General features: G+C 50.0%; 11 protein-coding genes across 11 annotated transcripts; 5 read left to right on the top strand and 6 right to left on the bottom strand.

Moving 5' to 3' along the window:
• Positions 1-1,095: 1,095 nt before the first annotated feature.
• On the bottom strand, positions 1,096-2,971 carry Aspvir_006161 (putative MFS transporter; the record flags this gene model as incomplete). The annotated part of the gene is made up of 6 exons (XM_043269369.1): positions 1,096-1,228; positions 1,280-1,953; positions 2,010-2,176; positions 2,230-2,474; positions 2,546-2,628; positions 2,720-2,971. 6 exons carry the CDS (start codon positions 2,969-2,971, stop codon positions 1,096-1,098), a joined length of 1,554 nt encoding a protein of 517 aa, XP_043125304.1.
• A 1,365-nt stretch (positions 2,972-4,336) lies between these two features.
• Aspvir_006160 (C2H2 type zinc finger domain protein) lies at positions 4,337-7,357 on the top strand (the record flags this gene model as incomplete). The annotated part of the gene is made up of 8 exons (XM_043269368.1): positions 4,337-4,417; positions 4,614-5,141; positions 5,197-5,406; positions 5,462-5,506; positions 5,561-5,662; positions 5,726-6,902; positions 6,979-7,069; positions 7,144-7,357. The coding sequence occupies 8 exons, from the start codon at positions 4,337-4,339 to the stop codon at positions 7,355-7,357; spliced, it is 2,448 nt and encodes an 815-aa protein (XP_043125303.1).
• A 550-nt stretch (positions 7,358-7,907) lies between these two features.
• Positions 7,908-9,209, bottom strand: Aspvir_006159 (uncharacterized protein; the record flags this gene model as incomplete). Its single annotated transcript, XM_043269367.1, has 1 exon — positions 7,908-9,209. The coding sequence occupies one exon, from the start codon at positions 9,207-9,209 to the stop codon at positions 7,908-7,910; it is 1,302 nt and encodes a 433-aa protein (XP_043125302.1).
• Positions 9,210-10,612: 1,403 nt separating this feature from the next.
• On the top strand, positions 10,613-11,653 carry Aspvir_006158 (thioesterase family protein; the record flags this gene model as incomplete). Its single annotated transcript, XM_043269366.1, has 3 exons — positions 10,613-10,728; positions 10,792-11,329; positions 11,393-11,653. The coding sequence occupies 3 exons, from the start codon at positions 10,613-10,615 to the stop codon at positions 11,651-11,653; spliced, it is 915 nt and encodes a 304-aa protein (XP_043125301.1).
• Positions 11,654-12,236: 583 nt separating this feature from the next.
• On the bottom strand, positions 12,237-13,054 carry Aspvir_006157 (uncharacterized protein; the record flags this gene model as incomplete). Its single annotated transcript, XM_043269365.1, has 2 exons — positions 12,237-12,929; positions 12,980-13,054. 2 exons carry the CDS (start codon positions 13,052-13,054, stop codon positions 12,237-12,239), a joined length of 768 nt encoding a protein of 255 aa, XP_043125300.1.
• A 1,318-nt stretch (positions 13,055-14,372) lies between these two features.
• Aspvir_006156 (uncharacterized protein) lies at positions 14,373-15,181 on the top strand (the record flags this gene model as incomplete). The annotated part of the gene is made up of 3 exons (XM_043269364.1): positions 14,373-14,408; positions 14,466-14,532; positions 14,598-15,181. 3 exons carry the CDS (start codon positions 14,373-14,375, stop codon positions 15,179-15,181), a joined length of 687 nt encoding a protein of 228 aa, XP_043125299.1.
• A 516-nt stretch (positions 15,182-15,697) lies between these two features.
• On the bottom strand, positions 15,698-16,163 carry Aspvir_006155 (uncharacterized protein; the record flags this gene model as incomplete). The annotated part of the gene is made up of 3 exons (XM_043269363.1): positions 15,698-15,927; positions 16,004-16,076; positions 16,128-16,163. 3 exons carry the CDS (start codon positions 16,161-16,163, stop codon positions 15,698-15,700), a joined length of 339 nt encoding a protein of 112 aa, XP_043125298.1.
• Positions 16,164-16,935: 772 nt separating this feature from the next.
• Positions 16,936-18,041, bottom strand: Aspvir_006154 (cytochrome P450; the record flags this gene model as incomplete). The annotated part of the gene is made up of 5 exons (XM_043269362.1): positions 16,936-17,115; positions 17,164-17,248; positions 17,296-17,321; positions 17,378-17,698; positions 17,763-18,041. The coding sequence occupies 5 exons, from the start codon at positions 18,039-18,041 to the stop codon at positions 16,936-16,938; spliced, it is 891 nt and encodes a 296-aa protein (XP_043125297.1).
• A 2,416-nt stretch (positions 18,042-20,457) lies between these two features.
• On the top strand, positions 20,458-20,837 carry Aspvir_006153 (CVNH domain-containing protein; the record flags this gene model as incomplete). Its single annotated transcript, XM_043269361.1, has 2 exons — positions 20,458-20,590; positions 20,650-20,837. 2 exons carry the CDS (start codon positions 20,458-20,460, stop codon positions 20,835-20,837), a joined length of 321 nt encoding a protein of 106 aa, XP_043125296.1.
• Positions 20,838-21,384: 547 nt separating this feature from the next.
• Positions 21,385-23,499, bottom strand: Aspvir_006152 (uncharacterized protein; the record flags this gene model as incomplete). The annotated part of the gene is made up of 1 exon (XM_043269360.1): positions 21,385-23,499. The coding sequence occupies one exon, from the start codon at positions 23,497-23,499 to the stop codon at positions 21,385-21,387; it is 2,115 nt and encodes a 704-aa protein (XP_043125295.1).
• Positions 23,500-24,385: 886 nt separating this feature from the next.
• Positions 24,386-26,782, top strand: abp2 (putative ARS binding protein Abp2; the record flags this gene model as incomplete). Its single annotated transcript, XM_043269359.1, has 2 exons — positions 24,386-25,033; positions 25,088-26,782. The coding sequence occupies 2 exons, from the start codon at positions 24,386-24,388 to the stop codon at positions 26,780-26,782; spliced, it is 2,343 nt and encodes a 780-aa protein (XP_043125294.1).
• Between the last annotated feature and the right edge of the window lie 395 nt (positions 26,783-27,177).

Below are 27,177 nucleotides of genomic sequence, written 5' to 3'. Positions count from 1 at the left end.
ATGACCAGAAGGATTGTACATACTACTATCCGCATCGTATTTTTCTCACAAAATGAGAAAGAAGCCAAGCCAAAGGCCAATATCATCAGTCTTCAGTTCTGTGAAAAATTGGATAATGCTAGGTGCATCATGTGCGTATTTAGAATGCATAACATCAAGATATCTAGATCTTGTTTCGGTAAAATGCTTGATATACCTCTCCCACGTGTCCCCCCACGCGCCCAGACCGTCGCCGGACTACTTGTCTCCACACACTACTCCGTAGGTATCCATCCATTTATTGCCGACACTCACTAATGCCACACACCACTAAAAGCCGAGCGCTGTAGCCAAGAAGCAAAACAGAGTCAATCAGAAAAAGCCAATCATTGCCAGCTTGAAGATACCAGACGGACTATATCCTCATTCTGGGATTATTTCATAGTAGCGTTTTCGCGATTAGCGACCTGAGACCTGCTATGAGTGACCATTCGAGAGGGAATTCGCATCGGCGGTTTTATTTCTGCTGCTCTCAGACTCCCACGTGGGTATATCTTTATCCCGCGCGGAGTTAAGCATGTCCGCCTGGTGGATATCCCGGGGAGGACTTTGTAACTTTGGCATACTCCGCAGTGTAGTGCTGTGTGCCTGAGGTGCCAACAAGAACATAGAACATTTTCATAGTTTGGAGGTGGTGGTTAAGAGATTGTCGCTTTAACAAACTGTTGTCTTCCTGTGGATGAAGCTCTCTGATAATCCCGAACCGGCGGTCCGGCAGCCGTAAAGAGAGGACTAAGACTTGATCTGGCTTCGCTTTCCCGATGGTCTGATATCAGTCTGTCATTCGGGAAAGGAGATCAGCAAACCTCAAACCCTTCCGGAGTAAGGTATATAAATATTTGTAGTGGGATCACTTGGGCTTTCTCGTTCTTTTGCGCTTCCGTGATTTTCTTTATGGTTGTTGTGTCTCATGCACTTCTCCGATTATTCATTCGCCATGTTCGACCCTAACAGATACCCGTCCCATCTATCGTCTGTTCCGTTCTAAAACCACCAATCTATTCTTCTCTCGAAGTGACGATGTTTTATGAAGAGAAACTCCTGGAAAGTCCTTCATCACTGGCTGGGACGCCATTTCTTGCCTCGCCAGTGAACAATAACCGTCGGGATGATGCTGGCTCCCACAATCAGTGCACAGCCGACTCCAGCACTGGCAGCGACTCCAACATTCTCGAACATAGCCGGAAACCTGTATCCCCATCAGCCCGTGCACAAACGACTCAGTGAAGACGCAACTTACCAGAACGGCCCAAGAAATCCCCAAATCTGCCGGACGAACGTGATGAAGACGCCAACACTTCCAGCTTCTTCAGGATAACAGTCGACGGCGAACGTGATGAGCACCGTGGTCACTACCTGGTTGCCAGCGGCCCCAATGGCAATTCCGATAATAGGAGCAATTTCCCAGTGGTTCCCCGACAATTGGGTACATACAAGGAAGACAATGAGACCGACAATGGAAAGGATATACCCAATATAGCTGAGCCACAAGCGGTATTCCGGCTCAGGCCTCTTACGAGTCCTGCGCTCTCGCTGTCTCATCCACAGGTCGGACATCCTGCCACCGAGTTGCTCTCCCAGTACCGATCCAATGATGGGACCAAGGAACTGTAGTCCCAGTTGTTCTGGGTTGAGGCCCCACCTGCGTTCTAAAAGCGTCGGTACCTCAACGGTGGCCAAGACATTACTTAGGCAGAAGACCATGGCATAGGCCGCAGCGGGTATGGCAATGCATGGCTGCATGATCATCGCCAAAGGCTTGACAAACTCATACCACGTAAAGGGAATTGGGTCTATGCGTCGCAAGGAAAGGTATTCTCGTTTCCAGGCGAGCTCTTTCATGTTTTCATCGCCACCGATGTAACGAGTTTCTGGCCCGAAGAAGAGATACAAAATGAATTGAGCGCCGTTGATCTGTGATGAAGGTCAATAGCCGCTTGTGAGCCCTGTGATGAATATGTCCAACTAACCATTGCCAGCACCCAGTAGATCCACACGTAACCAGCACGGTGTGTAACGAAGCCGAAGATGAATGGGCCGCAAGGAATGCCAACTGTGACCATTAGAGTCCAGATTCCCATGTATTTGGCGCGATCCTTCTTGAAAGTTGTTTCCATCACAATAGCACTTCCGATGGCTTTCATATGGGTCAGCTCAGACCTTCCTCATACACGTCTGCACAAGTCTTACCGGAAGCCGGGGAAATGAAAAAAGCTTGCAAGGCTCGACAGGCAGCGACTGATGCATAATCGGAGCTTTTGGCACATCCTATGTTACAGATACAGCTGCAAATCAATGATAGCAAGAAGATGGGGCGACGCCCGTAGCGTTGAGACAAGGGTTTCCAGAACAATGGTGCTCCGCCTAGGATCGCAATCTGAAGGGAGGTAAGGTAACTCGCTTTGTTGATGGAGATGCCAAAATCCTCGGCAATGCTGTCGGAATTCCTCATCAGCAAACTGGACCTTCATTGGGCGGCTTCAAAAAGTATTATCAAGGAGCGTACATGCTGTAGCCTGGGATGATTCCGCTTGCAGCAAAGGTACCCATGCATGCGTGAAAAGCGACTAGGATCAGGTTTGTCATTTTCTAGCAGCGTAATAGTCGATAGTCAGTATAGGCCACAAGGTGGTACATCTCCACCATTTATCATGGTCAAAATACTGTCGAGGTTACAAACCTTCCATGCGGGCCAATTATAAGGGTCTGCAAGATCCATGCTTGGAATAGGATCGAGGTCCAGCGTGCCGTGATGCTCTATCAGGAAGTCCCGATGGGATCTGGAGAGACGAGAGGCCACTATATCGGCATATTTGGAAGGGATGCCAGTTTCTGTGCTCTCCACGAGATCGATGTCGCCCTTTGCAGGCAGAGGTGTCTCTAAAACATCATCGTTCGCTCGGTGCGGCCGCAGTTCCATAGACGCACTCATTGCTTGAACGGAGCCTTTGTTTCTCTCCAAAGACTCTGATACCGAAACCAATATATGTGTTCTAGTTGTTGAATAGTCTCGCCGGTGACTTTGCCTTGTTGAACAGTTGAGACACTCGGAGAAGGGAGGGTGCTAGAATGGGAAAGGATGAGAGATAACAAGGATGAATAATATCTCATCATGCTAATGCCATACAAGGTGATGATCTCTAGCCGAAAGAATGTGGAAATATCCACGAGTCGTGCTAGCGGGGGAAATGACCTGTCATTTGGCATTTTGGCTTCCTCTCTGGGGTAATTCCATCTTTGCCCAGAGACTGGTCCAGTTGGGGAACTCTCCATGGAGTAGAAGACGCGGATTGCGGAGGACTCCCCACGGCATATCATCGAGAGGGTCGAGTAAGAAAGCCGATGATTGACAGTCCCGGTGTCAAGACGGCAATTTACTGGATAGTGCCGAGTCCATTGATTGGACGAACCGTGCTCAGACGTTTGACCCCGGCTAGGAGGACCCGTAGCAGTCGTATTGTGGTGTCACTCAGCCGACGGGTTGAGAGATGGACCCAATTCTACCTCGCACTGTTCGCACACATTCCCAGATGCTAACCAATGCTCTCGATCAGTCAATCGACCCAAGTCTGTATCTCATCTATGAGGATACTCTGCATGAAATGAGGCTTACAAAATGAACAATTAGCTAGCTTGCTGCTGAGGCCCCAGAAACGGCACCTGATTCCGTATTTGCCGATGCCTTTTTTGAGTTTGTGAGGCGACACTTGGCTCTCCAGGGCTTTCTCGGCGCGATTGAGTTTGTCCTGGGTCTGCTTCGTTCCGCCTGATTTCAAAGACGAACATCGCTTGCCGAATCCTGAGCCGATGATTTAAGTCATCTTTTCAAGACTGCCAAGTGGGAGGATGCCAGCGGACTTCGTTAGCACAACACACACAAAATGAGTGAAGTGGACTACTGCGATAATGTAGATGACGACAAATGAAATGATTAATTTTAGTAGATGTGGTCGCCGTGCAGGTCATCGAGGCCAGAGCCGTGGAGAGTTGATGCAGCTTCCGCTTTTGAGATTAATGTGCTTCTACTTATCTAGTCTTAGAGGATCATATGCTGCCTGAGGTGTGAGGCAGCATGGCCTTAAATTTGGGCTTATGCACACTCCCTCTGCACACTATTGCCACACGTCCCCACAGCTTTAACCCACTGTGCACTTCCCCACGAGTGTCCAAATCGCTTCTCCCCCAGTTCCCCCATCTTCATCCGCTCCTCCAGACAGCAGCGTTGGTTTACGATAATGTGACTTTATCAGCATCGTCTCTAACCAAATAGTCATTATTATCTCCCAGATCGTCATCCATGCCCACCACTGCAGCAGGGATGAAGAGCTTAGTGTGTCGAGTCTGTCAAAAGGCCTTCTCCAAGGCCGAGCATCTGAGGGTAGTTACGCTCCATTCTCACATCCTTGTGGGGACTCCGCTAATTGCATCGGTAAATAGAGGCATGAACGTTGCCGTAAGATAACATCTCCGCTTTGCCCAGTCACACGTTACTCGGTTACATGATTGAGATTGTTCTCTGCGTGCTTGACGGCCCTGACCGCTGACTGTATGATGTAAAAGATACTGGATCCAAGCCGTTCGTATGTAAAGAGTGTCGACGACCATTTGCCCGCCAAGATGCTCTTACTCGTCATGAAAAGCTTCATACTCGGGCAACAAGCTCAACTCCCACAATCAAAGTTACCCAAGAGGATAATGCTATACATCTACCTCCCCAGACTACTGGCTCAGATGCCCTTCCCTGGGATACCAGAAGGGCTGCAACAGAGTGCGCGGCACCGATCTCTACTCCTAGTCACACATGGAACACCCCTCCATCTGAGCAGCACTCTGGACTCCAGCAGGCTGCGTCAGATCTCGACTTCACCTTGATATGGCCTGACTCGGAGGATCTGTTCCACAGCATCATGTCGTCAGATACGACAGACCATTGGCAGATGCCTCTGGGAACACTTCCATTTCCTTCTGCAGTGCAGGACGTCAACGCGATCAATTTCGGTTCTCCCAACTCCTTTGATGACCGCAGTTCCTCAATAGGCACAATTCCCTCGGGTGGTAGTCACCAAGCTGTGAGGGATGTGACGGAAATGGTGACCAGCTCAGTAGGTATTCTGGTGTTTTTCTCTCTTACTTGCAGAAGAACTGATTCTTCTGCAGTCCTCGAGTGTGACAGCGGCCATCAAGGCAACCTCAATCACATCGGTCTTTCTCGATGAATGTCTGCATATGTTCTTTGTGAGGTTCATTCCCACCTTTCCGATCTTGCACCGGGCGACCTTTGTATTTCGCGAGTGCACTCACCCTCTTCTGCTGAACGCCATGGCGCTTGGCTCTTTGTATCTCGGGCCTAAGGATTCAGTTGCAAAGGTAGCATGGCACCCCACATTCTTATCTCTTTGACAGCGCTGAACCTTATTTACAGGGTGAGGCCTTATGGCGACTGGCTCATACTGCTGTTGCTACTTCAGTAAGAATGCGCTACTCTGCCATGTACACGGCACTGCATACTGACCCGTCCCAGTGGCAATCATTAATTACACACCGCGGACCCTATGATGCTTGCAAAGGCGTTCAGCTGCTCATCACGGCCCTTCTGGGACAGATCTATGGTGCATTGTCAAAGGTGGTTATTCTTCTGCCACGTGAATTCGTTTACCGACCCCTAACATCTTGGCATTGCTTTTAGAATCGAGTGATACGTACAACAAGTCAGGTCTTCCGTTCGCTTGGCTTTTTCTGGGCAAGGCACTGTGGCATGTTAGACAGCGAACCTTTCTCTGCGGAGAACATCCCCTTGCCCAGTTCTTCGCAAGCCGAAAAAGATCACCAATGGCGAGTCTGGGCTGCGAGGGAAATACAGCAGCGGGCCTTGCTCGCATACCACATCTTAGATGGCCTTGTGGCGCAAATGTCGGGTGACGGGGCATCTACACGACATGTCGCCAATCCACTTATCCTTCCTAGCAGTGAGGCTGCGTTCGACGCCAGTAACTCTGACGAATGGTTGGCTCACATGCGCTGTCAAAAGACAGAACAGCCGTCGTTCCGACTGGTGTTTCGCTCTCTGTTTCCTCCAATTGGCAGCTTTCGCCCGCTCGACTATCAGTTTTCTGCCTTTGCGCTTCGTGTAGTCTTAGAAGGCCTCCAGTCTCTTGTCTCAGACTCGGATGAGAGCGACCTCGCAGCTGTTGGTCTGCCTAGTCGTTCTGACGTGAGAAGAGCTCTGGCGCAGGTTCACGAAACTATCAACATGAGCATCCACCTGTCCGCTCCGGAACGACTAGAGGTCCTGTTGCGTTGGCATACCATCTGTCTCGATACGATGGTCAATTCGACAGTGCTTTGTAGGCATGTCTGCTCACGCTACAACATCTCCCAGCAAGTCTCTGGAGGGTCTCGGACACTGAGGCCCGGATTCGACATGGTGAAGTGGGTGAACACAGAGGACGCTCGCCGCGCCTTGTTGCACGCCGTTGCCATCCAAGATATCGTTGAGCAACTGCCCAGGGGCCGGGCCCATGTGATCCACATGCCGAGCTCTCTCTTTGCAGCGGCAACGATTTATGTGGTCTTCTCGCTAGCAGGCGTCGCAACCATTCACCTTCCACGCACAATCGTATGGCAGGATGCTCTTCTCTCGCTCTCTGATCTTAACCTCGGAAGCGACAGTGTCAGACCGTCGAGTACCTCGGAGACTCGACGCTTCGTTGAACAAGGTCGGACGGACTCCCCAGCAGGGATGGGTGCGGTTCGGAATTTGTTGTATGAGATGAACTCCATGCAGAAGCTGTTCCGCTGCCTCATCTCTCAATGGGGCATCGCACACGATATGGAGGAGATTGTGGATCAATGGATTAGATTATGTCATTGAGAATAACTGTGCCCGATCTGTATATGAGCCGTGTGCATATGTTGGATGAGGAGAGGGTGGAGTTAAAGGTACTGTGAATACCCTCGTTTTATATATATATATATGGTTCGTTGTATGCGGCGTTCTCTGCATCGGCGCCGCAATCCAGGTGTTCTTCACGTAAGTACTTTTCCTCATTGAAATTGATTCAGTGCCATTCCAGCACGGGACCATCACTAACATTGTTCTTGAAGCTACCCGGAGACCTGCGGCAAGACCCTCGAAGAAGTGGTGGAGATGTTTAGCAAGAACGGACCGAAGCCATGGCATACCAAGCCCGGTCACTCCAAGCTGGACCACCTGATCGAAGAAGCTCGCGAAAAGGGTCTGCACGTCAAGGACGTTGGCATTAAAACCGAGACGGTGGAGAATGTCGAAAAGACAAAGGCCGCCGAGGCAGATGTCTAGACTTTGCTGTGGTCTATATACTCCGGTATAATGATTTCCTTTTGCCTGCCCCGTGCATGGCGAGTCGAAGGCCTTCATGTCGACTGTGGTTGTGCATATGTTCAATGGCAAAGTTGCAGAGCCTGCGCCCCGTCTAGTTCGAGGATGCAAACAAAGCACAGTACTTACGTAGTATAATAATGAGTCCGAAACGAGGAGTATTACTTCTTCGCTCATCTGGAAGCCTGGAAAAGAAATGGGAGAAAGATACCTAGTCATCGATTGCACAAACTCCGCCTGTCTATATGATGTAATGCAAAAATGAAACGCTGTGAAACAGAACAGATGTGAATCATCGTAAGAGACGCTGAACAGAACAGTCATGCAATGGGTATCTCTAGCCAGTCTGGTGCGCATGGGAAGATGCAAATAGATGAACCACTGAGAGAGAAAAACATAGAGAAAATGCAGAGGAAAAGGGAAAAAAATATCAGAACCCATCAACATAACATAACATAAACATATCCACAAATCCAAATGCCGCCGGAATATGCAGAAAAGAAGACGGAGATCAATACTCCGAGGCGGATTCGTACTCGGAATCCCAATCCAAATCCACGAGTCGATTGACAGCCTTTGTAAAAGACCGGCCCAGATCCCGGTAGAGATCGTACAGCACTAGCCCAAACTGCTTGTTCGTCTGTGGCTGGTCCCGATGCTCCTCGTAGTACGGCGCGATGCCCTTGGCGAACTGCAGCCAGAGATTGTTGACGACGCGGTCCACATTCTTCCGTGCCAGCATGGCAGCGGGAGATTCTCTCTTGTCGGAGGGTTTGTCGCCGGCCGCAGGCTGAGCCTGAGCCTGAGGCTGGGGCTGGAGCTGGGGGTGGGGATCGAGATCCGTACGGGGACGCTGCGTAGGTCGCTCCGAGGCAACGCCGTCGACGGCATCGAGCGGCCGCTTCCTGTCGCGAGGGTTAAAGATTCCAAGGCAAGGGCCTGAGGGATCCGGTTTCGGTTTCTGGTCGGGTGCTGCTGATGGGTAGCCGAACTCGCCGTGGAGTAAGACAGCGTCGAGGGCCAACTGCCGGCTCTCATCCGGCCGGACCTTGGACAGATGGAACGCGAGATCCAGACCCTGAAGCAATCGGCCGTCCATGATGACGAATCGGTGCGGAGGCATTCCCCAATGGGTCGGCTGGCGCTCCATTTCCTCCGGAGGAGGCAGATTCTTCGCCCACTCGTACGTCCGCTGCAGCTTGAGGGCGCGCGCGAGTTCCGCCTGCTCGAGCTCGGACTGCTGCGCCTTGTCCCTGCGCTCTTTCTCCTCCTTCTGCAGCCGCAGCTCGCACCGTCCCATCCAGTCGTCAATGTCGGAAGCCAAGTCCTCGTCCATATCGCCTAGATCGGGGAGGGTCTTGTCGGCGTCAAATGCTGCCCAGTAGGTCTTTCGCTTCTCGACGTACTGCTGCATCCGTCGCCGGCACGACTGCCAGGAGTACTTCCGACCGGTGGATTTGAGAAGTAACTCTGAAATTTTCATCCAGAAGCTCTTGGGGTACTCGTGTGCGTCGTAGCGGTTCATGTACTGCTCGCAGAGGCGGAAGAGAGACTTTTGCTCCACGAGTGTCAAGCGCTTTCCCCGACCGGAGAAGTCCTGTGGCGAGCAGTCGTTGCCATCTTCGTCAGTTGGCATTGTGGTCGGCCCCGATTGATTCGGGGTCGGTAATTGAGCTGGTTCATGTATTTGTGTCGAGGGGACGACCATGGAGGGCGGTTTGGCGGTCGAGGCTGAGGGGTTGTGCTGATGGTGGTGGAATGGGGATTGCGGTGTGAGGCCCGACCGATGCTGGAGGGCAGGGCTGAGCATCATTTTGTCTGTGATTTATTCTTCCTCACCCACACTTCTTCCTTTTTGATTCCAGCCCAGCCGCCCGATCAAAGTACAAGAGAAGAAAGGAAAGAAAAGAAAGAAAGAAAAGAGAAAAGAAGGAATGAAAAGGAGGATAATAAAGGCAGGATATACGGAGTCCGGGCGGGAGAGCCGAGTAATCGGAGGCACCGCAAACTGGGAAAATTCTCGCGAGTAGACTACTCCGTAGCTCATGTAGTATCTCGTTAGAGTACGGACTAGACTAGTAGTGGTAGTATTTGCCTCCTGCAAATTTTCCGGCTAAGCATCTAATAATAATAATCTCGAAACCCATATTATTATTAAAATACTTATCGTCGGGATTCCCGCGTGGCACCGCGTCTTCGCGTCCCAGAGAACACGTGATGATCGTTGAGTGAGACACGCTGACAAAATTAAAGAGAATGAATGTGATGGATGTCCTCGAGGTTCTATCAATTGTTGGACAAAACTCGAAATATGAGCAAGGTCCAGGAAAAAGGCAACTCCTTGCATAAAAGCAAAGATGCGGGATGATCCTTATGATCCATGGCGAGAACTCACGGTCTTGGAATTGGGCATCCGATCGTACGACAGCCATGCGTCTTGAGGTGATTGACACCTTGAATCAATCAGTCACCGAATTTTGGATCCGTTGACTAACAGTTACAGCAGGAAGACCCATCATTATCTCATTGATATCGTCATCATCATCATCATTCATGGTTATCAGATCTCTACCCACTCCGGATCGGAATGTCTCTGGCATAGATAGATACAATTCCTCAACTTAATTTCTCCGAGGATTTGTATCTATCCCTTTCGCAAACTTTGATGCCCCTGAGTACATTCCAAGGCCTCCGTCTAGGCCCAGCGATCGTCAATCGATACGAAGACGGTACGGAGTACGGCTAAAATACTACCTCGGCTGCGATCCACTCCATACCTTTCCGGTCCATGCATTCCCCTTTCCGAGCGCAGATCTAGTTCGTCCGCAGAGCTCAACTGCTGAGGACATCGAGGGGTTCAATGCTATTTAGGCATTACACTTGATGTTCTTGGCGCTAGCAGAGTCGCTTTGATTAGCCAAGTCCATTGTCTATGAATTGGTGTCCAATAGACCCCTGTCTATACACCTGTGTCGGTTATTTCCAGCGCAGCAGTTCCTCGGAGCACTAATGGTGGTAGACTGAGAAAAGGAGGATGGTCAAACTTGCTTTTGCAGTTCTAATCATTAAACGCTGGAATTCTCAGGCTTGATCGCTGACATAGCCAGCACTGGATCTACTCTGGAGTCTCGGACTGCTGAAACAGAACGTACCTGGAGACACCTCTAGTCATTGAATCTCCCCCGCTTCTCGTCAGTTGTTGTCTTGCTTGTACCCATGGAAGCGCGACCCTCTTCCTCCCCGTTACTGGAAGCGGTCTCCGCCGTCTCTCAGGATAAAGAAAACCCCCGCCGGTTCCTGGCTAGTGTCTCGCAGGAATGGACCACCCAGCAGTACGTTTAGCGGACTTGCGCTGTGATGAACGATCTCAGCAGCTCAGAAGCTGACTAGAACAGCTCCGTACTAGGAGGATTCCTACACGCGTTGATGCTGTCCGCCGCGAAGAAGTTCATCGTTGCGGAGCTCGGCGATGAACGGTTTCCCGACCCCGTGCATGCATTCGTGCAGTTCCTGAGCATGGTTCCTCCTGGTCCCGTCTCGATCACCTGCAAACTCTTGCGCGTTTCCTCACGGCAGTATGTGGTCAACGTGGAGCTGGTACGCTCTCACACCGCGCTGTGGAAGAAGCCGGAACTTCCGGCTACTGTCGGAATCTTCACATATGGTGACCTATCCAAGGAAAGAGGTCTGTCGCAGGCCAGCGACCCTGCTTTGAGGATCCCTGCTCCTCCGCGTGAGACCGAGTGCGTCACCATCGATGACCCAGTGGTTGATGCGACTCCCGTCACGCGGAAACTGCACTGGGTAGCGCCGAGGTCCGCAAATGGGCTCTGGGGTCATCGATTGGGAGGGCATCACCGTGAGGTCTGGTTGTCCTTCCGCGACGGGTCGACGATCTCCGACTGTCTGCATCTAGCCTTGCTGTCAGATATGGTGAGGCCACACGGAAATCAACCACGCGTTGCTTGCTGAAAGCTAATCAACCGCCTCAAACAGCCCCTTCAGCCTGCCGCAACCCACCAACCAGGCTTCTACAACCGCTACGCACTGTCCACGCTCTGCTTTTCCGTCGAGTTCAAGCGACGGCCCGACCCGTCCACGCAGTGGGTGATGATCCGGTCGAACTCGCACATGGTGTCCAATGGCCGCTATGATGTAAACCTTCAGATCCTGGCGGAGAACGGCGATGTCCTGGCTCTCAGCAACCATGTCCTATATATATCAGAGCTTCGTCCACGAAAGGGATCTAAGATGTAGCCAGGAATTCTTTGGCTTGGGCGCAGATTTGTCCCTCTCTTCGTTCTAATTGTCAAGCTATATATAATATCACAGGCTACAGGAAGAGCCTACTATCCAGCACGAACAAGGCACCTCTGCCTTGATTGCTGCAATCCGCCATTCAAGTAATCCGGACATCACATGGACACTCAGAAAATTGTCTAGTCACTTGTCTTTTGTGTAGTACTCTCCTTACAGCATGATCTTCATTGGGAAATGAAAATAGGGCTTAGGGCTAGGGCCAACTTTTCTAAATGAAGGATATGTACACCCAAGAACAGACTGAACATCATATTGAGCGCCAGACTTTTCTTCTAGACTAATGCATGCACAACCCGGCAAAAGTACGATGACACCAGCATGAGCACTTATGTATGACTCCTCTTAATGTGACATGTCACATCTTGCCCTGCTCCCGCCCACCTAATGTACCATGATCACGCATAGTACAGTTCTAGCCCTCCATCCCTCAATCCAGTTCGTATTTCCACTTTTCTTTCCTTCTTGCTACTTGACTTTGGACACTGATCAGCCGCTCCAGCCGCTATCCAGTCAATAATTCTCAAGCAGCCCCACCGTAGATATCATCCATGTCGTACCCCCCATGACCGTTAAAGTACAAACCCGCCATATCGAACTCATCATGTTCAATAGCAGGCACATCGATATCCCCGCCGGCAACATGACCGATCCGCCGACCTTCCTGCTTGACAGCACCGCCAAAGGCAGACGAGAAGCTCTCGGCGGCATCCTCCATCTTCATCGAGGCAAATGAAGCAGACGAGCCGGTGGGCGTACTCGCACCCGTCAGATCATGCACAACCGCCGAATGACTCACAAGCCCAGTGAGGATCTCGGCAGCCTCGCTCTTCACTTTCTTGTCTTCCTCGGATAGCCCGTCGTCGAGGAAGATCGCCTCCATGAATGACATGCCGCTGCTGCTGTTGTTGCTGCCGCCTCTGCCCTGGCCGCGTTTGGTCGGGGTCGAGAGCACCTGGCTGACTGTGCTCTTCCTACTTCTCCCGGTGGAAGAAGAGGGTTTGGTGATTCCGCCGCGTGGTCCGCGCGGGGTCCGAGGCGTGACGCTGCTGCTGCCTGTGGTGCCATTCCGGCCGCGCGGTAGCTCGGTGATGCCCCTGCTCAGAGCTTCGGCTTTGACTTCGTCGGCCATTTTGCGGTAGCGGCGGAAGCGGCCTTCGATGGCGTCGTAGGTGGCTCCCTGGCCGAAGAGGGTGGCCATTGCTTGGTATTCGAGCTGCGGGGGAGTGAGCCTGGTGTTTGTGTTGGGGGTGAGGAGGTAGGAACCTTTAGGCCTGGGTGAGCTGCGATGAGCACCGCGATCAGACGGTCGGTGGACTCGTTGGCTTTCCAGTTGACCATTTTGTATGGATTTTTGGAGGTGATTCGGGGGTGTGTAGTGGTACTTGTATTTGAGGTGTGATTGGAAGGAATAGCAGTGCAAATTGCTTGGGTTTAGGTAAAGTAGATGGCATCGAAGTAGCCCAGGGACATTTATAGGGATTCTGAGAGAAGTGTGTTTCTGGAGATGGCAATGTGTAGTGGTAGGAATCACAGAAGAGACCTAAAGTTTGAGTGGTCAGCCACAGACTTCACTCTGATTTATATGTAGACTGACTCGAAGGTTAGAGAAAAGGGCATAATTACAACACAGAACACTGGGAGTCTCTGTCAAAACTTCCAAGTTGTAGGAAAGATGCAGACTGGAGATAGTCTGTGAATGTCAAGGTTGAGTACAGGTACAAGTAGAAGTGAATCATCAGAGCACTAAGCAGGTAGTAAGGAGGGGAAAAGAGTATTTGACAGAAACACATACATACAATCTTTAAATCCACAAGAAAAAGAATAAAACCCCTACAATCTGCCTTGGATGTTGTAGTTCTCGAGACTTTGTGAATGCGCGTTGGCCACACATCCTTGAACTTAAACCAATGGCGATCCCAACAATTGACCAAACACATGAGCAGGAAGAAAGCATCAAACATCCGATGCAGATAATCTAACGCCATCACCCATACTAGATGCTTGGATAGTTGATAGATCCATCGGACAGACAAAATGCAGGAACATCCTGGACAGTGATGATGCAAAAGTGGAAGGATTCTGGCGATGACTTGTAGATTTGAGGACTTTGGCTGGATTGTATCCCTACACCGCTTATCTGCTGTAAGAAACTAAAGTGACAGATGGATGATGTTAAAGCTTTTGTACAAGTGATCTGGTTGGGATACAGCAGGTTGTGGAGAATTACAACTCTGGCATATAAAATAGGTGTGAGGGGTGTGAGATGCTCCCTCAGACTGTCCCCCTCCTAGAGTTTTATATGAGGGAATTACAACAACACCAGTGAGATGTGGATGATCTTGTACTTGCATTCGTGGGATATTCACTGCCAGAGCTATAGAATTACACTCACACAGAGAGAGAAAAGGCTGAGACCTGCTTCTTCGTCTTCCTCTCCTCTTAGTACTCCTCTGCAACACATTCCCTCGCCTCTTTACCTTCTTTACTCTTCTTACCTTGACCTATCTTGATATCTACTTTCTCTACCTCTACCCAGCTTTCTCCTTACTCACTCTTACTCTTCAAATCTCCTCTACCTTTTGAACATACCCTCCAGCTACTTACTCACACTTGTCTTTCACTCTGCTAAACACACTCAACCTCATTAACAACAAACATGCCTATGCGCTGGACCCCCGAAAATGATCAGCTTGTGAGTACACTCCCCTCACTATGGAAACCAAGACTGACACCACGACTCAAACACCAGCTTTTGCTGAAGATCCTCGAAACTCATGACCTCTCCGTTGACACAAACAAGGTAGCTTCGGCCTGGCGTAAGTTCCATGATTCAAGTCCTCTATTCTAAACATCATAAATGACAACCACTAACACTATACAGCTGGCACTGATGAAAATGAAAAACCGACTCCTCGCGCCATAAGGGAGCGTCTCGTTAAGATGCGCCAAATCGTGAAGGCTTCTGGCAGTGATGGTTTCTCCATTGGTGGCAAGACCGGCAGCGAGACGTCTACTCCCAAGAAGGCCAAAAAGACAGCTACCCCCGTCAAGACTCCCGGCTCCAAGCGCAAGCGCGGTGGAAAAGCTAGTGCCATTGCCGACGCAAACGAGAACACCAACCCTCTCAAGAACGAGGAGAATGCCACCAGCCCGGTCAAGATGGAAACCGGCGAGGACGAGATCGACACCCCTACTAAGAAGAAGCCTCTCCACCCGACTCTTTCAGGAAATCAGGCCCAGGCCCAGAGTGGCTTCGTGAAGACCGAGGGATCTGATGAATCCGTCTTTGGTATTCTAAACACTCCGACCAAGCGTTCCCGCAAGGCGAGCGTTCTTCCCGCTGGTATGGTCAGCTACAATGGCGACGAGCAGGGAGAGGATGATCCTGAGAGCTCTGCTTCCGAGTTCCTTCCTGACGAGGCGGGTGTCAAAATGGAAGACATGGACATGATGAACTTTGCTTGATTTGATGCTGCAGGGCCCGCTGGGTTTCTGGTTCTTGTAGCTGGGGGTTGGTTGCTGGTTTGGAAATTGCGAAGGTAGCAAGGTCTACTTATTCTTTCCTGTAGCTAAGGTAGTGACAAACACACTATGCAATCTGTGATTATAATTGCCAAAGGCCGCAGACGAGTAGTTCTTACAGTACTGCATTAGTGATTGCTCAAGGACCGTGTCGCGGAGCCCACCTACGAGGGAACGATCCTGCTGTATTACAGACGAGCATGATACACCTATACATGTTGCCTAAGTCCAGGACCTACAGCAAAGGCGCAACATCTCAACTTAACATTTCAATCCCCAGCCGTATTCCAGATAACGACTGTCCTAAGAAGCAAGTACCACAGGCACTGTCTAAGGACTGGGTTCGCCCCCATAAACCGTAAATCCCAGCTACAAAAACCAGAACACAACGCACCAACACAAGCAAGAACGCAACCATCATCACCAGGGAACTGATACATGGAAGCAAATCAGACAAGCTCAAGCGCTGTCAACAACAGAACCGTTCTCCTCTTTCTTGTCTCTCTTAGCCTTCTTAGGACTGGCCTTGTCTTTGTCCGCAGCGTCACCATTGGCGTCCTTCTTTCCGCGGCCACGTTTGCGTTTCTCCGGGGTAGCAGGGGCCGAAGAGTCGCCATTGACAGCACCGCCAGCCCTAGGATCCATTCTGAGGCGCTGAATTCTGCGCTGGATAGCGATAGTAGTGCAATCTATGGTCATTTCGTGTCAGCAAGCTCCGCTCCATATAGTGCTTGTAGCTGTGGTATAATTTGTGTGGGTACTAACCGGGTCCCATGTGCTTGGCAAGGTCTTCGTAGTCAAGCTTGATGTTGCTGGTAGTGAAGATCCTGAGGAGAAGCTGTTCTTGTCGGCCTTGGTGTTATTTAAGCGGTGTTAAAATGGGGCGCACCTTTGCATCAGCTTCGTGATCCCAAGTCATAGGCATGATGTCGGCTATTTTGGAGCTTTAAGGACAAGACGGCTCGTGAAGTGAGGTTGTGGTTGAATCAACGTAAAGTTTGATTGAAGGCCTGGTTGATGGAGTGGAATATGAGAGTAAGAAGAGATCTTGAGAGATAGCAGGCTGATGTAGAGTAAAAGGACGATGGTGTTGTGAGAAGAAGAGGAGAGGGAAGTTCAAAAGAGCTGGGCTGTATCTGTGTTGCTGTAGCTGTGGCTAGCGAGGACCTGAAGCGGAACCGGGGCTAAGTAGTTATTATTCACCTGGAACAGTAACACAGTTGCCTTATTCAAGCAGATGGTGCCTCCGCTGGACTTAAAAGTAGTTGCCCTTTACCAAGCTGAAGGCTGATTGAGAGGGTCAAGAGGTCGAACTGGAGGAACCAGAGGGCGATACAACAGGTCATAAGCCTTAGGCTAGAGGCTGGCGTGTTTTTGTTCTACTCGCAGAACAGGCAAATATGAAGAGCTCTGGAGACGATGCCCTCAATTCATATTCAAAACACTCTTAGAGAGCTAGGTATCTCAAGATGTCAAAAAGCTTACTAACCACTATCTAGAGCACTCGAATATAAACTTGTTGTATGCTTCAGGATGGTAGGATGAGAAGTAGTCATCGTATAATAACTCTTCTCTGGCTTTCTTCCGCGTCTTCAAATCGTCGAATTGCCTGAATACTCGACCGAGGGTAATATAGAGCTCTGCATAAGCGAGTCTACGCAGTGTAAGCGTGACAACAATCGCGATTCAAATATGATTCAAGTCAATATGCACTGCATCCCAACACATTGCCGCGGGCCCTTGCCAAACGAGAAGAGGTGCTTTTCGAGGGCGTTGTGTGTAGCAGGATCCTGCCAGCGTGTCGGATCAAACTTCTCTGCGTTCGGAAATAAGTCCTCGCTTCGATGCACCATCCACGAGCTCATGCTGACGGTAGTCTATATCGATTAGTATCACCAACCAAGAAAAGGATACATCGGTCATACCCCTTCCGGGACATGATAGCCATGGAACTCAGCACCTGGCTTGGGAACGGTTCGTGGAAGTCGGCCAACGACACCGAATGACAATCTGGGTTGTGTAAGTGGACTTCTCATAGTACGGTGGGATATGCTTACCGAAGGCCCTCCTTGATCACTGCGGTCTGCGGAATTTAGTGCATCATGCTTAAAGCCCGGCGATAGTATGGGTGCAACCTACCAAATAGGGTAATTTCTCAAGGGCCACAAGGTCCATTTTCGCTTCAGGGTCAGGAAACTTCTCTCTCAACTCTGCTGTCAAACGTTCATATATCTCTGGATTGTAGACAACATTATATGCTGCAATTGTCAATGCGTTGCCTGTTGTATCAGCTGCGGCGGCAATGAGGACATAGGCATCATCATTGAGTTGCTCGACACTGGGCACTTTGTATCCTTCCGTGTCGTCTGGTCGAAGCAGTTGGTGGAAGACTGTCTTTCGTGAGACTTTATCACCTCTTTCCACGGCCTCCTTGACTTTCAGAATCTGGTGCTTGCAACGCTGGACAGAATGCAAATCAATCCTGATCACCGACAAAAATTCGTCATGAGCAGGTGTTTCTTACCTCACGATACAGCATCATTCTTGACAGTGACTTGCTCACCAATTTGGCGAGCCAGAATGGAGTTTGAATAGCCAGATCTCGCATGGAGGGAAATTCCTGGAAGAACCACACTGTAGGACCAATGTCACGAAGCATCTTGGATATCTCAACGCCAAAGTTCTCCTTGTCCAAGCAGTCATAACAATCATCAAACGCATAGTCGGTGAGGACGTCAAGGGAAACTGCCCGAAATCCGTAGTGCAGGTCAATGTATCCCGTAGACTCGAACGCCGATCGCATCCGAGTCGTCAACTTCTGTGCCTTTTCTTGTACGACGTCTTCTAGCTCGAAGACATTTTGCGTGAAAAGAAAGGATTCAAAGCTGCTCGTCTGACCCGATGGAGGTCATTATCGGGAATGGTCAACATGGAATTATCTAAACCAAACGCACGGTAGAAGGCTGGACTTTTGCCGAACCGAGATCCAAAATAGTAGATCTTGTCAAGATCTTCTGGGTCGCTGAGGTGGATCTCGTCTGGTGTGATACGTACTATTGGGCCTAATCCTGGTAATCAGCAAGAGATATCGTCCACGATGAGGTGATTTGACTTGCCATATCTTTGATGGAGCTTCTCGATCTGCAGATAAAGCCTTCCGCCATGTGCATTGTACCAAAAGGAGTAAAAGAAGAATGCTCTTGCGAGAAGAGGTCCTGGGATCTTCGCCAACGGATGGAAGAATAATCGGTAGATGATAACCCAGACACCCCGCACCACGGTTACAGCGACGAGGATGGCTACGATGTACCATGTGATAAACATATTAGAGAACACAGCAGCGATATTGACTCTGTGGCCTTATTTGAGTGATTTCAGAAAAGAAAAGAAGCAGAATGGTTGAAGAATGGAAAAGTGATTAAGAAGTAGTGTGCAATGCCTAGGTAGGATAAATGGCGAACTTCAGTACGAAAGGCATGTCAATCAAGCAGAAAGCACCATGATACCAGCAGGATGCCAACCACGTCCCTCAAATCATACCTATCAGCATTACAATTGCATCATCAATCAAAACCTCGCTGTAGATCGTCCTACGTAGCAATGCGAGTCAGTAAGACTGATGACTATACCCTGGGGCCTGGGCATACAATCATGCACGGAACCGGACATTGCATGAGATGGTCAAAGAGTGTTACTGAAGTCGACCAATAGCCATTGGCCTCAAGTTAGTCAAGTATCACTGTCAACCAACCATCCCAAGAGCTACTGAATCACGGGTATATTATTCCGTCGTGGTCTTCCGTAGAGATTGGTGCTTAGAATTGTAGCCCCCCTCTACTTTCTGGAAGTCATGGGAAAGGCAACAAAGGAGTACCTACATCAGTGGTAAGGAATAAGGTATTTCCTTACATCCGTGAAGGATTAATGGAGTGATCAGGCATTGAAAAGGCAACGTTGAGAGTCGACTCGGTTAAGGACTTTATCGCCATAGCTGACTTGGACCAACCTGCGCATTGGCAAACCGTATTGTGAATTTGTGATAACTTGGTCAGGTTCACCACAGCACGCAAAGTCTTGCAATACTCTGTCTTATGGATTCATATGTTTTGAATCGACTTCTGAGACCTCGGGCTTCTCGAGTACCAACAACATTCTACGAAAAATGCTAGGGTATGGCGGATTTTCAGACCTTACTTTGTTCTGGCTCTCATAATTTGGATTTGTAGCGATATCTCACGGTTCTCACCCCGTCATTTGTCAAGCAACCCTCAGCGGACGAAACAACACTGTTACATAGCACAGGGAAAGTGATGCAGAAGATCGAATACTGTGACACACAAAGATTTTGTCGAGAGTATTGTTTATCCCTTATCGCGGGTATCCTTCATTTCTCTGGAGTCTGGACGTGTTTCGGAGCAGACTATGTGCTTTAGTGGCAGCCGCATGGAAGGAGCTATATTACCATGCGTGCTACTACCACCACATGGGTATCCCTGTAAGTCGAGAAAATCCGTTGTAAAGTCAACGAATTGACAGTCGGCAGCAACATCAGCCCTACAGACGTTACCTACACCCAGGTCCTCATCCTGTTTTGATTTGCTGCGCACAACAGTCCATACGACAATATGCGACGGCCAAAAGCGAACTACAACAACATAACCTCATAAATGGCATGCACGCCTCAGCCTGGCATAATGAATCTACCTCCTGCCTCATCTACTGATTTCGTAGGGAAAAATCAGAAGAGCGGGGTCAAAGAGGGACAGAATCAATACCCCTCAGGGTCCACCGCTGAAGTGGCCGCCAAGCGCCTTGATGGCAGCACACAAGTGGGGATAACCCTCAGCTTCAAAGCCTTCAATATGGCGGTGACTGCATGCTCCTGTACAATTGTGGCTGGTGGTGGAATACTGTTGCCTAAGATTTTGCGCAGCTCAGGCCAAAAGGGGATACGCTCGCACAGGGCCAGGGACGCTGTTCGCTGCTCAATGTCGCAGCTGCCACAGTGGTATCCACTAGAGTCCAAAAACGCGCGACATGCGAACAAATAAGTCAAAGCCAGGTGGTTAGCATGGTCTGTCGTGCTATAAGCTATGGGCAAGGCCCACATTTCAGGACACTGATGGTATAAATATGAAGCTGTTTTCCGACAAGGAGTATTTCAGGTCAATCAGTGTCATTCCTCCAAGAGATCACCTTGAGATTTTCCTACATTCAAAATGAGCTTCCACCTCAGCGCTGAAGACATCCGTATCCAGGATAATCATGTACTCGTTGCTCGACTCCGCGACGCCAGTGGTGAATTGCGAGACGCCTCGATTGACCTAAACAACTACCTCGGAAACGACAACGGTACTTCCACCTCTTGTGAATGGACCCCATGCAGAACTCCAGATGACTTATAGATGCAGGTCACTTCCAATGGGAAGGTGTCAACTTCTCTGAATGCGCCGAGAATGTTCACTTCGCTATCGAGGGAGGCGGCGAGGTTCCCGTCCTCCGGGCTCGGTTGGCAAATGTGGACGGCGAATACCAAGATGCTGACGTCAATCTGTCTGAGCGTATTGAAAATATTGATGGCCGCTTCGTATTCCAGTGATTGAGGGTGAGTTCATCCATGGGCTGTTACGCAGCAGACCGGTTCCGCAGATCTAACATGGCCTAGAATAGTCACGGCGGAGTCTGCGCACATTGTTAATAAGATGATGAGACTAAGGCACTGTATATGAGGTTATGAATGGTTCATATGGTTGCGCTGTAGGGTACTTCTACCGCCATACCACCATCTCGGAGATAGTTTCCAAGTGGCGAGCATAGTTTCTCATTGGAGAATATGCATATTCCAGTAAGAGCACATGGTATTGGGGTACAGTGATTTTTAGAGAGAAGAAATTCAGAAACATGAAGCACCAGGGTATGCAACTTATATGCGCCCCTACCGTTGACCATGATAATAACCATCTTTAATCCTGTAACCCAACACCCTACCAAGGACGCCAGTTTAGAGCGCTCCAACTCGCAGAATAACATGGGTCAAACCAATCAAGCGCCTGTATTAGAACTTGCGCGAAGAAGAGACCATCCAGCACCAGAACAAAAGGGAAATAACGTAGAGACGAAAGGCAAAGAACTCGAAGACGTTGATATTACCATGCATGCCCTGCCGCGCTAGCGTCGAAGTCGTTACCGTTCCAGTCTTCGTCACCACTGAGCTCGTCATCAAGAAAATCTTGTTCATTGAATTGCAGTTCAGTCGGGCGCAGATTGTCAATTCTGACCATGACAATATCGCACATGCCTTGGATAAAAAGGTCTCCATCGCCACCATACGACGCTCGGTCTGGCGCGCTCAATTCCACATTATCTTCAGCTTCTGAATGTTTGCGTTTCGCAAGGCGTGCGCTTTTGCGCTTGGACGGCGTGGACAGGCCGCTATGGTGTGCTTCAGACTGAGAGGCAGCATCATTTTGGTCAGGCTGAGGAGTTCCCTTACGGAGGCTGTGAAGCTCAGGATTCGGAGGAGGACTCCTTCGCAAGAACACCCTCTCCATCCTTCCAATCCATTTCTCTCTGAAAGATGCGCGGTCACGCCATCCGATCTTCAGGATGGCGCTGATAATTAAACGGCGCAAGTTTGGAAGTTCCCTCGCGGAATCGATAAGAGACGTAAAGAATATCTCAGCTGTCGTGTCGTCCCATTTTCGCAATTGTATCAGCTCAATCTCTTGCAATGTGGCGGGCCAGGTTGGCACCTCAGAGGAACTAAGCAACTCGCGGAAATGTGGCTCCACATCGTGATAACTGGACCAGTCATGCATAGATATGTCCATCTTGAACCTTTCAAGGACCTGGCAAAACTCCGCTAGTCCTACAACAAATGACATACTTAAATGCCTGTTGTGACTAAGGTTGAGTTCCCGAAGATGTTGTCCATGAGCAGCGAGAAACGCACTGAGATTTGAGGTTGTTACTTCATCGCAGTTGTTGATGGTGAGGGACGTAAGTGTCGAGGGCATATTGAGGAGAAGATGCTCGTTGACAATCGAGCACTCGGAAAATTCCAGCCGATGCAAATATGGAAGCTCCTTGATCGCAGTAGCGAGAATCACTTCCCGCTCGTTGGATGGCTCTGCACTTCCATCGTGATCAATATCTTCTGAAGCGACATGCAACAGTCGTAACTCCCGCAAGCCCCGGAACGCCGGGTCATAATGTTTGCCGAGTAGGAAGGGAATCAATTGCTTCGTTTCCATAAATCGGCTGTTCCAATCCCAGCTGCGCACGTGAATCAAGCTGGAATTCATCGACTCGAATAGACTCTCGGGATAGACCCATTTAGACCGCTGTATCTGCCATGGAGCGAGACCAACAATGAAGTCATCTTTGTGATACAGCCGCACTTTCTTTACCTGGGGAGTCTTTTCGATAAGCTTTGGGAGTTCAAAATAACCGAGCGTTGGACCGCTTTTGTGGAGCAACAGGGTCTCCACGTCGACGTGCAACTCTTGGATCTTATTTCTATAGTTGGTTGAAAGTGTCTCCTGCGGCTGACATAGCAGGTTGAGCAGAGCATGGCATTTGATAGGTATCAGAGGCGGAGAATGGTAGAGGGCTGCCAATGCTGGCTCATGAAAAGCGCGGCACAACAAGGCAACGCTCGCAAGCCATTGCGCCGAACTGTTTCTAGTTGCCGTCTTCTCATCCATCAGAGGAAACGATGCACGGAAGAAGATGTCAAACAATATGTGGTAAGGAAGGGTGTGCCAGGGTGGTATGACTCCAGAGCCAACCGGGAGCATGTCATCTGCTTGAACTTTTGGACGCTTGTTGAGTGGTCTACCCAACTCCAGGCGGTTCTTGGCGGGGGCTCTTTTGGACCTTCTAGTCTGGGACCTAGTTTTCACCGTGCGATCGAGTCTAGGCCGAGAAGATGTGCCATTGGTAGCAGATTGGGGAAACGGATAGGTGTATCGAGTTGGAGCTTCAACAGGCACGACGGCTGAAGGGTCCTCGTTAGAAGATTGCTCAAAGTCATCATCTGTAGATTCCTCGCGATAAGAAACGGGGACTCTATTTGAACTGCGTGGACGCAGCGAAAGCGACACTCGTCTAGATCGTTCCTCATCAGAGTCGGTGTCTTCATTCCGCCGATCATCTGAACTGCTATCCTCAAGATATGATTGCACTCGGGTACGACTAGTGCGAATAGGACGGGACAAGCTAGATGTCCTCTGACGGGATGAGCGCATTGAGGAAGACATGATGTCGTAGAGTAGTATTCGCCGTAACTTCCGATAGAAGGTCGGGTCGGCAGCAGATAACACATGGCCCACCTGCCCGTCAGTTCCTCAACAACGGAAGTTCAGACACGACTGGGGGCGCAGGGGCTAGCATCATGAGTTAGTAAACCAAACGTCAGCAGTAGAGGCAATTAAATGAGCGATGGTTGAAGGAGATGGACTAGGAAGCGAAGCCTTAGGAGGGCTGAGAGGAAGAGAGAAGACGATGAGGTCAGTCGGTGTTGCCGTTCGATTATCGCCCTTGCAGAGGTTTATCGATAAGAGAAAATCAGCACATTCTTTATGCCTGAGGCCGTAATTGGCCAAATGTGGTTTAGTGGCGCATGTCACGGCAGCCAATAGTCCCAGGCACCGACTCCCCCGCCCCCAAGGCCACAAGGCTAGTCCCAGACTGGTAACAAGCAGAATCCCCGAAAATAGAAACAGTCAGCGGCCAGTCTTTAAGGCGCGAATCGTCCAGCCACTCCATCTCTCCTCTTCCCCCCGTTCCAGGTCGAGACCATGGCGTTTGCATGTCCAGATTTGAAATCTTCATCCCGTCGATATCAATGCTGAGTATATATCCGTAAATTGTTCACTCCTTCTTGACATATAAGCCGGCATATTTATGCGCTCGATCTGGGCTGGTCCCTGAGCTACATCTGTTCATTGCGATTCTGTCACATTTGGACATCATAGCATCTAGCGCTCTGATTATTCGCATTTGAGCTTTGGCATCTTGGGTGGATCTACTACCAATGCAAATGACTCCGAGTTGTCTATTCATACTGGGATCCACTTCGACCATTCAGAATTCGAACTCAACAAGTCCTTGTTTTCGTTCGTCTCGATTTGTTGATTACTAGCAATGGAAAGCTCGTTCACCAGTGTGATACCACAATCGGAGCCGAATGACATTGGAGGAACACCGGTGGTTATCCAGCAGTATGCGAGATACTCGTCTACGTTGGAGCCAGGGTTACAGAGTGGCTCTTCGTTAGGGAGCGCCCGCAGTCGGTTAGGAGCGTCAAAGTCTCCTCCCCTATATCGCAAAGCGACTCCTCGCAGTCTGCAATCTTCCCCTACTGGTTTACGGCCAGTCGCTCCTGCGACGTCGGCTACGCGCTCAGGGCCGTCGATGTCTCCTCCAATTTATGATACCATTCGTCAGCGACAGGCTAGGAATTCAATGGATCAGGCAGTCTCGCGGGGCCTGCCCTCTCGTGACATTAGAGATGAAAATATCGACGACGCCTACGTGACGTTCATTCTTTATTGTAACCCAAACGTTCCAATGTCCGCAGACACCACCGAGCTTCGAAAGACTTTCCGATCTCCGCCTCGGAGCGATGGCAAGAGCTTCAGCATCTTCACCCTCTGGGAGCTTATTCGAAAGCTGGACAATAAGGAGCTGAAAACGTGGATTCAGTTGGCGATCGAGCTAGGCGTAGAACCCCCTTCGGCGGAGAAGAAGCAAAGTACGCAAAAAGTTCAGCAATATGCGGTGCGACTCAAGGTTCGTTAAATTGCGCTTGGCTAAAGATGTCGCGAACGTGCTAATGTATAATAGCGTTGGATGCGCGCAATGCATGTAGATGCATTTTTCGAATACTGCCTTGGCCACCCTCATCCGTACTACACCCAGCTTCCGGCCTCCAATGCAGCGGTCAGTGACACTCGCGACGGCGTACCGCTAGAAGAAGACCTTGCCTTGCGTGCGCTTGTCCCTGAGTGGAAACCCAAACGTGGGCGCAAACGGGCCGACGAAAGGGAGCAAGCTAACGAGAAACCGGCGAAACGACCTCAGCTGGATACTTCCGTTGGGGTATTGCAGGCAGGTTCATTTGCAGACCAGTCCGCAACGTTTCCGCAGAGCGCCATCCCATTCAGTGCTTTCCCTGACCACGATTCATGGATGACTGCTGCATCATCATTTGCAGCTGATGGCTCTACTGACAACCAACAAGGCCAAGAGCTTCGGTGGAGACCTCTAGAGCGAGACGCATCGCCTGCTGGATATCCACAGTCAGCGATAGTTCCCCGAGGGCATCATCCATCAGAAGTTCTTCTGCCAACGGCAGAGCCACGCTCGGCGATCGATCCGTCCTCTGGTGAAAAGTCGCGATCTCGGAGGCGGCATGGTCCGGCGGTTTCTTCTGCCTGGCCTAACAGCAATGCATCGATCACTGGCAAGACTCGGGGCAGGCCTCCGCAGAGAGGCGTTGTCTCTGGTCCATTCTCCACGTTTCCTGTGAACCCTAGTCGGACTGATTCCAGGCAAAGTCAGGGTCCGGGATCAAGATCTTCGCCTGCTATTGTGGTAGAGCAGAATTCCACAACTCGCGGAGACTCCCAGTATCAACAGTCGCCCACTCCCTTTCCTCATGCGACTGCCAGACCAAACAAGCTTCAATTACAAGTTCCACAACACTTAGGCGGACCTGTCCGCCTTGCCACACCACCGACGCTAATGGTAAATGGAATGAGTACTCCGTCTGCCTCCCTTAAGGTGGAATCTAGTCATCGGAACGGCTCTACCGCTCATTCAAGTGACGTATTCGGCGGTAGTGCTATACAAACCGTCATGCCGCATACAAATACCGATTCTCTGTCTGATAACTGCGCGACCTTGGACATTAGCCTTGACGATGTTGCCCGTGTCCTGTCAGGCGAGTTACTCCGCGCAAAGCTTACAGGCAGAGCAGTACCTCTGAGCGCTGAAGAGGCTCGTTCCTTGGCATTCTCCATCCTGAGGCGTTTGAGTGCTAATTACATACGACTTCGCTCGGGGCTATCGGCTCTCGCGTCAGCTCTTTACCTCGGGCTTGGAGCGCATTTTGGCTTTACCAGCCCCGCCCCGAGCTCCATGACCGTGAATGTTGAAAGAGCGCCTATAGCTGCTGGGGACGGTTCAACGATGCCGGCCGATAGGATATCGTCCAATTTCGTCTATACGATTTCCCATGAATACAAACACGGTTCTCAGTTCTCCACAAAAGTCATGTACAGCGATACGGGAATCTCGAATATAGATGTCGGTAAACCTGAGGGATCGTCACGAATGACTGATGATATGGACAACGGCGTTATTGAACTTGACAGTATGACCGATGCGGAATACGAAATCGACGGTGCAGAAAGCACCGTGTCTGAAATGACATGGAAACAGCGTTATATGAAATTGCGAGCACAGATGCAGAAAAGGGAGCGGTCGCTGTCCCACTACAAACGCAAGATTCTCGAGTCGGTGATGGCAGACATATGATACGCCAACTTGTTTGCCTATTCTGAGTCGGCTTGCGCCAGCACGATGTTAATTCGTCTGCATATATCATCTGAATACTTAATGATACCCTTAGCTTTACCTTTCCATGCCACCTGGTGTTTGTTTTCAAGTCGATACTTTGACATGTTATGGTGTCATCTGCAGTAGTCGCGGTCTTGTGACGCTGGGTTTTGAAGTTCGAGTTGTGCTATAGATACCCCTTGTGCAAATGATATGCTTAAGATAAGACACGAAATCCTCCACCTTGGCATAGAACATATGAAAGAATAGATAGGGCTTCGTATTTCCTCGTGATCTATGAGAACCACTTGCGCCATGAAATATGACTGAACGTGAAAACAACAACTTGCAAGTCACAACTGCATCAAGAATAT

This window comes from Aspergillus viridinutans (genome assembly GCF_018404265.1).
Source record: "Aspergillus viridinutans IFM 47045 DNA, scaffold_4, whole genome shotgun sequence".
NCBI classification, from domain to species: domain Eukaryota; kingdom Fungi; phylum Ascomycota; class Eurotiomycetes; order Eurotiales; family Aspergillaceae; genus Aspergillus; species Aspergillus viridinutans.
The sequence above is the reverse complement of the archived record's forward strand: the minus strand, read 5'-3'. Positions and strand labels throughout refer to the sequence as shown.